Source organism: Bolinopsis microptera, chromosome 2 (assembly GCF_026151205.1).
Source record: "Bolinopsis microptera isolate Bmic1 chromosome 2, MBARI_Bmic_1.0, whole genome shotgun sequence".
NCBI classification, from domain to species: Eukaryota; Metazoa; Ctenophora; class Tentaculata; order Lobata; family Bolinopsidae; genus Bolinopsis; species Bolinopsis microptera.
In genome coordinates, this window is record NC_087073.1 from 22,761,507 (window position 1) to 22,774,667 (window position 13,161).

Sequence of the window (13,161 nt, forward strand, 5' to 3'; positions counted from 1 at the left end):
TTGCCATTGTGGATTGCGATAACTGATCTCCGTACCGCTGTCCTATATGTACTCATGTAGGCTGTGTCCTGTGATGTGATCGACAGCTTGTTATGAATACTAATAATGTTAGTGTACGGCTAGCACGCTCCCGTCCTCAACCAGTCAAACACGTATCGATGGATCAGATCTCAATGGATCACACCAGCATTAGAACAATGGGAGCAACGTCACGAGATTACCCGTGAGCTTGTGAAATACGAATGTGAACCGAAATTACAATATGATCCGAAATTCGGACAGATGTCGCCAAAAACGACTTCTGTCCGACAGCGACATCTGTCCGAAATCCCTAATTCGGCTGTCGGACAGATGTCGCCCAATCATTTTGTCCGACAAAGGCTTTATACTTTTATAAATTAAGACGTATTATATTTGACTGTAATATGTATTTTTCACGGACAAATTAGCGTTTTTATTTTTTGAGCATGTTCAATGTTATTCTCGTTCTAAGACTAAATTATTTGTCTATTGTTAATGGAATGGCCCGGCACGCGCTATACTTACTATTAGTACTAATACTACTTCGTACTCGTAGTCGTAGCATTTGCCTCGGGCTAGTGCTAACATTTCGAGAAAAAAGCGGCGCGTGCTACTTCGATAAAATTTAGACTTTTGGTGGAAATATAACCTGCGCCATTTGCTTTTTACGGAGAAAAAAAAATCGTTTTTGAGCTTGTTATTCTCTTTCAAAAGTATCCCAAGTGATTTATATAAGTGCATATAATTATATTGATTCTTAATACATTGAAATGAAAATCAAAAAGATTTTATCTCGATTCATGAAGTGTAAAACTAAAAGAAGTTACAATTTGGGGAGTGTGTTTTCAGAGGAGATCGCCTTAAGTACATGTAACGTGCACCCCAGCTACTTACATGTAATTTAAATTAATTATTGTAAATGGAAACTCGGTAATGTCGTTCCCGTTCGGATCCAAATAGCGCAGAAGTTAGGTCCGTGATAAGTTATACTGTTAGGAGATGACTTGTTCACACAGAGACATGTCAAATGGTAAACGTAGTTATCGCGAAATATCTGCAAACCAAATAACAGCTGAAATGATAACGCGGTCCTATACAGTGTATTATTGGGTTCACAGTTTCGGAGCCTCTGAAAGAACCATAGTCACACAACAGGGCCTTTTCACAAGAATCTTTTTTAATTTGGGCGATCAGCGATTTAGTGGGAGCGGTTGCTCTCCAGTGTAGATCGTACGCCTAACCAACTAGGGTAATCTGGAGATGCAGATTTGCAATATTTAAATTCGGCACCTTCAGCATGGGATACGATCTTAAGCCACTGCACACTGGGGCGACATTTAGTACAATTCTGAGAATAAACCGGGGGCGAAATTTGTACAATTCTGAGAATAAACCGTGGGCGACATTTAGTACATTTCTGAGAATAAACCGTGGGCGACATTTATTACATTTCTGAGAATAAACCGGGGGCGATATTTAGTACATTTCTGAGAATAAACTGTGGGCGACATTTAGTACAATTCTGAGAATAAACCGTGGGCGACATTTAGTACAATTCTGAGAATAAACCGGGGCGACATTTATTACAATTCTGAGAAGAAACCGGGGCGACATTTAGTACAATTCTGAGAATAAACCAGGTGCGACATTTATTACAATTCTGAGAAGAAACCGGGGGTGACATTTAGTACAATTCTGAGAATAAACTGTGGGCGACATTTAGTACAATTCTGAGAAGAAACCGGGGGTGACATTTAGTACAATTCTGAGAATAAACTGTGGGCGACATTCAGTACAATTCTGAGAAGAAACCGGGGGCGGCATTTAGTACAATTCTGAGAATAAACCGGGGGCGATATTTGTACATTTCTGAGAATAAACTGTAAACCGTGGGCGACATTTAGTACAATTCTGAGAATAAACCGGGGGCGATATTTGTACATTTCTGAGAATAAACTGTAAACCGTGGGCGACATTTAGTACAATTCTGATAATAAACCGGGGGCAACATTTAGTACAATTCTGAGAATAAACCGGGGGCGATATTTGTACATTTCTGAGAATAAACCGGGGGCGAAATTTAGTACAATTCTGAGAATAAACCGGGGGCGATATTTGTACATTTCTGAGAATAAACCGGGGGCGATATTTGTACATTTCTGAGAATAAACCGGGGGCGAAATTTAGTACAATTCTGAGAATAAACCGGGGGCGATATTTGTACAATTCTGAGAATAAACCGGGGGCGATATTTGTACATTTCTGAGAATAAACCGGGGGCGAAATTTAGTACAATTCTGAGAATAAACCGGGGGCGATATTTGTACAATTCTGAGAATAAACCGAGGGCGATATTTGTACATTTCTGAGAATAAACCGGGGGCGAAATTTAGTACAATTCTGAGAATAAACCGGGGGCGATATTTGTACATTTCTGAGAATAAACCGGGGGCGATATTTGTACAAATACAATTTTGCTGGAACACCTCCTCTGGAAACTTGTAAATAAATTTTTGTTTAAAAGCTATCTTCTTTAATACTTTGATAGAGTTTACGACTTGAGACCTTGTGATCTCCAATTCTTTCCAAAATAAATATGTAGCGGTTTAAATCGATAGATATGAGGTTAGCCATAAGTTTGTAGGTTTACAACCTACCAGGACGCGCGCCGAGTGGAACAAATATTTTACGAGTATCACCCGTTAACCATAAGTGCGCATAACAAAATTGTCAACAGTTAACTTCATAAAAAGAGATCACATTAAGTTTAACTTTAACTACACTCCTTCTGTAAAATTCATAAATAAATTCATAAATAAATGATATCTAATCGCTCCCAATAAAATGTACATAATAAGAAGAAAATTGCATAGGTTTATGGTTCTGAACTTTGTTATCTCCAAACTCGTGGAAAGGAGAGAGAGGGTGAGCCTTACACTCCACCGGAACGGTGAAAACATCCTTCAGGGGCTGAAATCAGGTTGATAAATATGATGTATAAATTCATGAAGGATCGACTGGGACCGCTTTTTTGGCCGGGCCCGGGACTGATAAAAAGTACCGCGCCGGGACCGGGAATAAGACTGGGACCGGGATTAGGCCGGGATTGAGACCGCCAATATGATGTATAAATTCAAGGATCGACTGGGACCGCTTTTTTGGCCGGGCCCGGGACTGATAAAAAGTACCGCGCCGGGACCGGGAATAAGACTGGGACCGGGATTAGGCCGGGATTGAGACCGGGATCGTAGATAACAAACATTTTACTTTTAATATTCTTTGTGCAAAAAGTTGTTTGATAATTTAAGAAAATTAGCAAAAATAAATTTTAAAAACTTAAAATTGGTCCCGGTCAAAATTCGGCATTTTAGCCGGGACCGGGATTCCCGGTCCCGGCCGATTTTTTACCAGGACCGGGATTAAGCCGGGATCCCGGTCGAACCTTGTCAGTATAATGTATAATGTACAGGGTGGGCCAAAAGTCAGTGGGCATACGTTGGCCTTAAGGGGAGATACACCAAAAACGTTTTTGCTCCGAACATCGATTTTATTTTATATTATGGTTAAATAGACAAAAAGAATAAAATTGCACACCTTCAAAATTTTCTAAAAATATTCCCTCATCGAGAAAAAAAAAAATTTTTCTTTTTCGAAAATTTTAAAAATTTGGAGAAGTCTGTCGCTGTAATACCGATAGTTCGGCCATTTTAAAAGTTTTTTTTGGCTGATTTTTTTACTGAACATTACTTACAATCTGTACAAGAAGCCATTGAAAGGATTATATAATTGAACGATAAATGACGAAGTTACAGACCAAACAACTAACAAGGTCGAAAAAAATAAAAATTGAAATTTTTCCCACTTCTAAAGTTGTACATTTCACCAATCACCCGGGTCAGCAGATATCGCTTCAAAAATTCTTGTGAGTGTAGTTGATGATCATATCAAACTTTTGGAGTAGGATTTTTCTCAGATTTGAGTTTTAAGCTATGCAATGTGGCCTCAAACGACTGAGTAAAATTCATCGTAAAAAAAGGGCAAAAAAGGCAGATTTAAGGCTTAAAATGCCTATAACTCAAAAATTATCAGTTTTTTTGAAATAATTTTTACAGAATCATAATCAGCTTGGTAAGACGAATCTTTTAGTACCAAATAGGTGCTTTTAGAAGAAATAAATTTTGTACAAATTGTACACATATTTTAACAAATTTTGTGTCTTTAAATATTATAAATGTCAAACTAAAAGATTCGTCTTACCAAGCTGATTACGATCCTGTAAAAATTATTTCAAAAAAACTGATACTTTTTGAGTTATAGGCATTTTAAGCCTTAAATCTGCCTTTTTTGCCCTTTTTTTTACGATGAATTTTACTCAGTCGTTTGAGGCCACATTGCATAGCTTAAAACTCAAATCTGAGAAAAATCCTACTCCAAAAAGTTTGATATGATCATCAACTACACTCACAAGAATTTTTGAAGCGATATCTGCTGACCCGGGTGATTGGTGAAATGTACAACTTTAGAAGTGGGAAAAATTTCAATTTTTATTTTTTTCGACCTTGTTAGTTGTTTGGTCTGTAACTTCGTCATTTATCGTTCAATTATATAATCCTTTCAATGGCTTCTTGTACAGATTGTAAGTAATGTTCAGTAAAAAAATCAGCAAAAAAAACTTTTAAAATGGCCGAACTATCGGTATTACAGCGACAGACTTCTCCAAATTTTTAAAATTTTCGAAAAAGAAAAATATTTTTTTTCTCGATGAGGGAATATTTTTAGAAAATTTTGAAGGTGTGCAATCTTATTCTTTTTGTCTATTTAACCATAATTTGTCTTGTTTACTGTATTAAAAATCGATTAAAAAAGTATCTTCTGCTAAAAGTAAAATTGGGAAAGAAACGCCCAAAACGATTAACAAATTTCGGATTTTTAATGGTTTTGAATGCCTTCGGTATATACGCCTATAATGCAAAAAATAGAATATTAATATTATTATAAAACACAAAACTTAATGATAACTCACTTTGCTTTTGTGATTTTGACAATACTGAGAGTAATCCATCTGACAAGTGAATCCCAAGTTTCTGATAATGAGAAGGGAGGTGTCAGCTTCTTCATCCACTAATCTCAGGTTAACTAGCTCCTCGTCACACGGCAGACTCTTCCTGTACATATGGATCATCATTAATTAATCACTCTACACTCGAGTGTCACGTGACTTTTTAAACACGTTCTCTTGGTGGCCCTGAATGACTATTCGAAATTCTAGCCCTCTGATCTGATCCCAACCCTAACGCTCCTACTAAATCGCTCGCCCAAATTTTAAGAAAATTCTTGTGAAAAGGCCCTTTGGCCTTGGGAAAGAAATTGATCTTCATCAGTGATCAGTGTATTTTTGGACGCTGATTCCGAATCACACGGGGTGTGATTAAGAATCAACGTCCGAAAATACATCGATTGAAATTGGTCTCAACTGTTGGGGGCCCTTTTAGAACAAAAAATGCGGCCGCTTTTCTTTTGTGGATGGCCGCTCAATTTCCCAATCCGTGATGGTTTATCATATTCCATACAACCTTGTATATTGGGACCCCAGTCTTTATTGTTTATAAGCATGCATATATCATATATGTGATATGGCGGAGTGACAGGCCGAGCGCCGCCCAGTTAATATAATTCCATGTTGAATTTGAAAATTGTGTATATTTCTATGTAACCACATGTTTATTGTTTATGCAAGGGGCCATCTACTTAGGACGTCCGGCAAATAGGAAGGGGGGTGGTTTTGGAATTTCGGACAAATCCGGACAGGGGGAGGGGGGTGGTTTCTGAAAATCCGGACGTTCGGAAATTTTGGCAGAATTAACGAAAATTCCCATTTATTTCGACTCTTTGAATTTTATTTCAACTCTTTGAATTTTATTAACAATGAATTTGAGTTGGTTTTATTTGTAGTCTTAAAAGTAGCTGGAATTCTGACGTCCGGGGAAGGGGGGAGGGTTTTGAAAATTCGGACACACCCGGACAGGGGGAGGGGGTGGTTTGAAAATCTACGATTTTGGCGGACGTCCTAAGTAGATGGCCCCTTTGCTTATTTGCTTCCTCATAGTTTTTATTGAAACTATACCAAAATTACACACGAACGAACGAACGAACGAACGAACGAACGAACGAACGAACGCAAACACTTTTTGGAATCATTAGTATAGGTATATCCTCACATGAGTTGTACAAATCTGGTAGATGAAGAGTCCCCAGGTTTATGTCCCGCGAAAACAGGGTGCATAAGGGACTGCTGAACCCAGTAGCTCAAAAGAGAGGGGTACTCAACAACGTAGTCCTCCACTTTAGCACCGGGACCAAATTCCACAAGGAGTCGTAGTCGCGCCGGTGTGGGAACGTTGTCGTCCAAACCCTGGCCTAGACCTCTCCCATCATCTTTCTGGTTCCTTCTGTCCAGCACTACTTCTAGATAACCTGGCAGTGTAACTATGGTAACCTGGCAGATAACAGAGTGTAACTATGGTAACTATGGTAACCTGGCAGATAACAGAGTGTAACTATGGTAACTATGGTAACTATGGTAACTATGGTAACTATGGTAACTATGGTAACTATGGTAACTATGGTAACTATGGTAACTATGGTAACTATGGTAACAGAGACTCACCCTCTTTCAGCGAAGCCACACCGTGAGGTTCAGAACTGAGTACTGAGAACCGAGTCTCTGAATCTTGGATAAAGGCTGTAGAGGGCATCGGGAAGAAGTTACCCTGGTACGTGGTATTGCGGGTAAGTAAATAAGGCGAACAGGGGGAAAACTTTTTAAACATAGATAATATCATATTATTCATTTCGCTGGTATGGCTGATCCCCCTAGTAATAAAACGACCTGAAAAAAAACCTGAATTTTAAGTTTGTCTTTGTATTTGTGCTGCTGGATAGTGTGTCCATTAAGATCAGTAAACAAGCTTCCTCCACTCTTAATATCAGTTTTAAATCTCATACTAAGGTCCCCTACTTCCTTCAGATCTGTCAAAATCTCCAACTCAACATATTCCTCTTCTACACCTGAATAGGATAAGATGCAGCTCTTAAACAGAGGGGTAGGAAGAGGCCCCCCCTCCCCATAAAATCTTGGAAAGGGGCCAATTTTTTTGGCCCCATTCCATTTTTTGTAAACTTGATTTGGTCAACTGCTATCTCGAAATCAAGTTTCACAAAAAAATACCCATTGAAATTTGATCGAATTAAAAAAAAAAGTATATCACAATGCTGGCAAGCATTACCGTCGCCCTTATATTCACAATACTATTTACCCCCTATACTAGTATATCCCCTTTATTGTTTTCCAGGCATTAAGACTCATCGAAAGTAGTTCAGCAGGTAAATTTAAGTTCAAAACATTCTAATTCAATGTTAAAGATGACAGGAATAAGAAATAGTTATGTGGAGGTTTTTTAGAAATTTGCGCAAAATACGCGCCAGCATGTTATACGAAATTAGGTAAAAAACCCAAAATCGCCATATTCAGGTGCCTTAAAAACCATGTTAAAATTGAGTTAGAGATCTGAAACTTTGCACGGCGTCTAGACCTGTCCAAATCGACTGTAAAAAAAATTGCATGTTTTCAGGAGTATCGGGAGATGGGTTTTCTGGAACCCCTTTTTACAACAGATTGTCGTAGAAGTATATATATATATATATAGACGCTTTTGAAGTCAATTGTAGCCTACATTTAAGTGTCCGTAGATTCAAAAGTATAAAAGATACAGTCATTTCGAACCACAGGTTTTAAAGATAATTGTTTATACTTTAGTTTACATTATATCAAAAAATAATTTATCTTCATCATCAACACTTGATGACGTCATCAAATTAGGTGTTTTTAAAACTTGGTTTTTGACAAAGTAACAACTTTTCAAATCGATTTAAACCATTAAGGAGTAAATTTTATTCAAAACTTGAGGACATTTTCATCTTAGATAATTGTTCAAGCATTCTGAAAATCTACCGGAATAGTTTCTTACTTTGCTCCTTCATAAAGATATCGCTATTGAAGTAAGTGCTTTTTTGAAGAATAATTTTATAAAAACACAAAAGTTGTGAATTAGTATTCTCTGGTGTTGGGCCATCCCTTGGGTTGTGCCTGTGGAGCTCAATTTTGCTTTTTAAAGGTCTAAATTGTGTTTATAGGCTAGTTTAAAGTTGGAAAATCAAAAAGTTGCACACGTGGGGACACGCCCAGTTTGATAGAAAAATTGCTAAAATTACTGAAAATTGCTGTTTTCACCATTTTTATCAACTTTGGAGTCTCGTTGTGATCCAAGTTCTATATGAAATCTTCTGAAACTTTGCATGCTTATTAAACTATATATAAAATACGCTATGCAAAAATTTACGGTGATTCAATATCTGTATCCGCACGCAACGTCCGCTCAAAGTTTGCACGTGCGAAAGGTGAGAATTTGCTCATTCGTGATTTCGAATAAAATCTGCTTTCCTACGATATTTAAATGGCATTATATATGAATTTAATGCCAACTTGATAAGTAAAAAGTGCCATATTCAGTCAGGTAAAATTTCGAAATTGAATGAAATTACCTCCTAATTATTAATATAAATATTAATGAAGTTATGAGTTACATTTCGGCTTTGTAAATTATCTTGACATTATAATCAAAAAGAGATGATATTTGACCAAAACCCATAATCATGGGTAGAGTGTACCGCTGCCAGTGTCTCTCTTTTCCAAACAAAAGGAAATGATATTAATTTGAATAACCGTCCGAAAATGCAAATTGATACGAGAATGAAATCGGTCGCTCGCTTTTTCCAATCAATAAGCATTATATTACAATTCGTAAGCCGTGATCGAATGGAAAAAGCGAGCGAACCGATTCATTCTCGGTATCAATTTGCATTTTCGGAACGGGTTTATTCAAAATTTAAAATTTATTTTCCTTTTTTTTTGGAAAAGAGGACACTGGCGCGGTACACTTACCCCCGGGTTTGGGGGGTTTTTTAAATTCAAGTATATTAAAAAGAGGTTTTTCCCGATTTTGAGAGCGGAATAACTTTAATATGCCCCCCCCCCCCCACCCTTTTTGGACCTAAGGGTATTTCCGTAAAAGGGCTTGACCCCCCAAGGCACACAAAGCCAAAATCTTTTGTTTTATCAAAACCCCTGCTAGCCAACCGAAAAAAATTCTGAAATTTCCCCAAAAATACACTAGTACCCTTTTTCGAAACAACTTTTAAATTTGCAAGAGCTGCTGTGGGATGGCTTAATATCAAAATTAAAAAAAATTATTATTGAAATGTTTTTGAAACTGTGTTTGAAAATTTTATAAAACCCAAATTGCTCCTAGGCTTTTTGCATGAGAAAATCTTCAAAAAAATTTTGCCCCACGGCGAATTTCGCCATTATTTTCCCATTCTAACGAAATTTGGACAGGAAGCAGCTTTCGGCAGTCCCCCCAAAAATTTTAAAAAAAAAAAGTTTTAAAGGGATTTTAAAAATGATTTTTTATTTTTGCAGGTTTTTTAATTAACATACCCCCCCAAAAGGGTTTGTGTATGATGACTGTTTCTGTCATACTTTACAACTGCCTTTTGCTTAAGGGCCCTTTTATTACCACAATTCGAGGTCGAGACGTCTCTACAAATGCAACAAACAGGGTATAAGTACTCTACTAACAAGTATTTACCCTGCTATCTAATACTCCCCTGCTACTCAACAAGTATCACACTGCTAAATCAAAAGTACTCAACCGGGACTCAACAAATCCCCCCCCGCACTCAACAAGTACCCCCTGCTCTCGACAATACTCACCCTGCTACCAACAAGTACTCACCCCGCACTCAACAAGTATCAAGCACTCAACAAGTAAACCCCCCCTAACAAGTACTCAAACCCCGCAAATAAAAAATAATCACCCCGACTTTAACAAGTATCCCCCTTACCCAAGTACTCCCCCCTGCTACCCAACAAGTACTCACCCTGCTATCAACAATTTTCCATCCTTTCCAACAAGTACTTCCCCCCGCTACTCGACAAGTACTCCCCCTGCTATCAACAAACTCACCCCGCGCTCAACAAATATTCACCCTGACTCAACAAGACTCCCCCACTCAAAAGTACTCACCCCGCTACTCAAAAAAGTACTCACCCCCGCATCACAAGAATCACCCTGCACCCCAACAAGTACTCACCCTGCTACCAAAAATATCACCCTCTACTCAACAATTCTCACCCTGCTAATCAACAAGTACCACCCTCTACTCCCAAAAGTACTCACCCGATCAAAAGTATCACCCCCTTTCTCAACAATTCTCACCCCTCTCAACAATTATCACCCGCTATCAACAAATTTCACCCCCGCACCAAAAAAGTATTCCCCCCTGTACTCAAAAGTACTCACCCTGCCCAAAAGTACTAACCCGCAAATCAACAAGTCTACCCTGCTGCTCAAAAATCTCCCTGCATCAAAAGTACTCACCCCGGGCTCAACAAAACTCATGGTACTCAAAAAAGTCTCACCCTGTGTTTAAAAGTACCACCCTGCTACTCAACAAGTAAAACCCTGCTAAACAATACTCACCCTGCTCTCAACAAGTACTCACCCCCCTGTCAACAAGTACTCACAGGGTGCTCAACAAAGTCCTCCCGCCTCAACAAGTACTTTAAAACCCCCCCCCCCACCAAGTTTTCCCCTGCTCTCAAAAAGTACTTTAAACCTGCACCAACAAACAATCAAAAAGTAAATCACCCTGTTATCGAAAATACTCCCGTTGAGCAGGGGGGCCCTTGGTAAGAAAAGGGGAAGCACCCGCAGTATTGTTGTACAGCAGTATTTTTCCTCTCCATTCTCGTTACCCCCCCTTTCCTTAAGTGTTGTATAGCCGCCCCATAATTATGACGGTTAGTATTATTAATTACCTAAAAAAATTAACTAAAATAAAAACACGTGACTTTAAACACAAAATTGACCCCCCGTCCCCGCAGCCAAGACAATCTGAGTTTTTTCGTCCCCAAACAATATCTTTGCAATGACCCCAGAGTGGATCCTGCGTGGGGAAAGTCGTGAAATCAGGTGCCAGCTCGTATTGTAAACGTCTACGGCCCTTTTTTTATCGGGGGGCCCCTGGGACCATTTTGTAACTGAGGGATATTTTATAAAAATAACCAGTGACTTTGCCAGCCTAAACAAAAGAAACAAAAGCTTTGCTTTTAGAAAACATTTTGCCTGCTTCGAAAATTTCCCGGAGGAAAAATTAAAGTTTTAGTGTCCCCCATTGAATTAAAACCAAATCCCCCAAAATTCCAACGCAGAAAAATGCAGAAAAAGGGCAAAAAATACCGTTGCACCGTGCTTCGACTTTCTGGGTTTTTTTTTCCTCTTTATGCTTGATTTGGAGGGCTTTCGACGCGCCCCCGCGAAAAAATCATTTTTGCTTTGCTTTATTTCCCGCAGATCATGAAAACCCTTTGGGCAGGACTCGAAGGGTAAAACGTAAAACAATCAAAAAGGGTGTAAAATGAAAAAATTCAAAAATTTACCCCCAAAATGGTCTTAAAAAAAAAATTTGTTCCTTAGAATTTTGTGAGCGTACGTTTGTGACCACAAAACTTTAAAAAAAGTTTTAAGGGGCCCCGGGTGATCGATACAGTTTTTCCCTTTCCGCAGGAGACATTTTAAAAAGTCAGGGGGGGGGATTTGGGAACAATCCGAAAATAAACGGTTGAAGTTTGGGTTTCAACCCAAAGGGGCCCCATTAGAACAACTCGAAATCGATGTAGAGTGATTTAGCCGCTCGTAACCCCTTTCGGCACTGAGGGATGGATCGGGGAAAATTGAGTGTTTTTAGTAGTACTATAACGACGGTCCACTCAATGTTTTGGGGTTTTGGGAACAATTTATTCGAATAATTGGGAAGTTAGCACTACGTTTGTATGGACGGGGGGCGTGTTGTTAGCAGTACTTTTTATAGGACGGAGGGGTGTTGCTCGGGAACGTTGTTTTTAAAAAGACGGAGGGGGTGTTTTAGGGTTCGACGTTTTTTTAAGAACGGAGGGGGTGTTGCAGGGACGTAGTTTGTTGAGCGGGGGGTGGTTTTGCTATGGTTCGATTTTTTATAGGGACGGGGGGCGTGTTGCATTTCGTACTTTGGAAGAGACAGAGGCGTGTTTTTAGGGGAACGTACTTTGTTAGAGCGGAGGGCGTGTTGCTTGGTAACGTACGTTTGTATGGAGGGGGCGTGTTGCTATGGTTACGTAGTTTTTATAAACGGGGGGGCGGGTTTCTATGGTTACGTACGTTTGTTAGAGACAGAGGGGGTGTCAGCAAGGGAAAACCAGGGATTTAGATTGAGGTACCCCTTTCCTATTCCCAGGGTCAGATGTTTGGTAACATGCTCCCCCCTAAACCCCGTCACCTTTCGAATAAAAAAGGGGGGATACCAGGGGGGTTACAGCAGGGGGGGGGCACGAGGGGGTTTTCAGCAGGAGGGGGGGAGCAGGAGGGTTACAGCGAGGGGGGTTACAGAAGGTGGGGAGCAAAGGAGGGGGTTACAGCAGAGGGGGGTTTTACAGGAGGGGGTTACGCGAGGGGTGGGACAGGAGGGGGAAGCAGGAGGGGGTTAAGCAAGGGGGGGCAGAGGGGGGGTTTCGGGGGGGGGTTGCAGCAGGGGGGGGCGAGGTGGGGATTTTTACAGCAGGAGGGGGGTTTCAGCGGAGGGGGGCAGCAGGAGGGGGTTTTTCAGGAGGAGGGGGTGCAGCAGGGGGGAGTTACAGAGGAGGGGTTAAAAAGGGGGGGGTGGGGGAAAAGGGGTTTTCGGGAGGGGGGGGTTACAGCAGGGGGTTTACAGCGGGGGGGGTGGCGGGAGGGGGGGGACAGAGGGGGTGGCAAACCCGGGGGGTTAAGAGGAGGGGGGTTAAGCAGGGGGGGGTTACAGCAGGGGGGGGGTCAGAGGAGGGCGGCAGCAGGAGGGGGTTAAGAGGAGGGGGGGGGGCAGCAGGAGGGGTGGGGGGCAGGGGGGGTTCAGCAGGGGGGGGGTTACAGCAGGGGGGGGTGGCAGCGAGAGGGATGGTTTCCCCGGGGAGGGGGGTTACAGCGGGAGGGGTGGAGAGGGGGGGTTAAT

At 40.5% G+C, this 13,161-nt stretch overlaps 1 protein-coding gene across 1 annotated transcript; it reads right to left on the minus strand.

Moving 5' to 3' along the window:
- Window positions 1-2,806: 2,806 nt before the first annotated feature.
- On the minus strand, window positions 2,807-7,073 carry LOC134811370 (alpha-mannosidase 2x-like). The gene is made up of 5 exons (XM_063818163.1): window positions 6,923-7,073; window positions 6,689-6,791; window positions 6,240-6,495; window positions 5,045-5,186; window positions 2,807-2,991 (listed from the first exon to the last, which is right to left on the minus strand). Exons 1-5 carry the CDS (start codon window positions 7,022-7,024, stop codon window positions 2,848-2,850), a joined length of 747 nt encoding a protein of 248 aa, XP_063674233.1. The 5' UTR covers window positions 7,025-7,073; the 3' UTR covers window positions 2,807-2,847.
- Window positions 7,074-13,161: the final 6,088 nt, after the last annotated feature.

What these genes read in the sequence shown, in the direction of transcription:
- LOC134811370 (XM_063818163.1), bottom strand. Translation starts at nt 7,024, where the DNA reads ATGAGATTTAAAACTGATATTAAGAGTGGAGGAAGCTTGTTTACTGAT. An exon ending in AAGACAAACTTAAAATTCAG is followed by an intron (nt 6,792 to 6,922) that starts GTTTTTTTTCAG and finishes ACCACGTACCAG; the next exon opens with GGTAACTTCTTCCCGATGCC. An exon ending in ACCAGATTTGTACAACTCAT is followed by an intron (nt 5,187 to 6,239) that starts GTGAGGATATAC and finishes CCATATGTACAG; the next exon opens with GAAGAGTCTGCCGTGTGACG.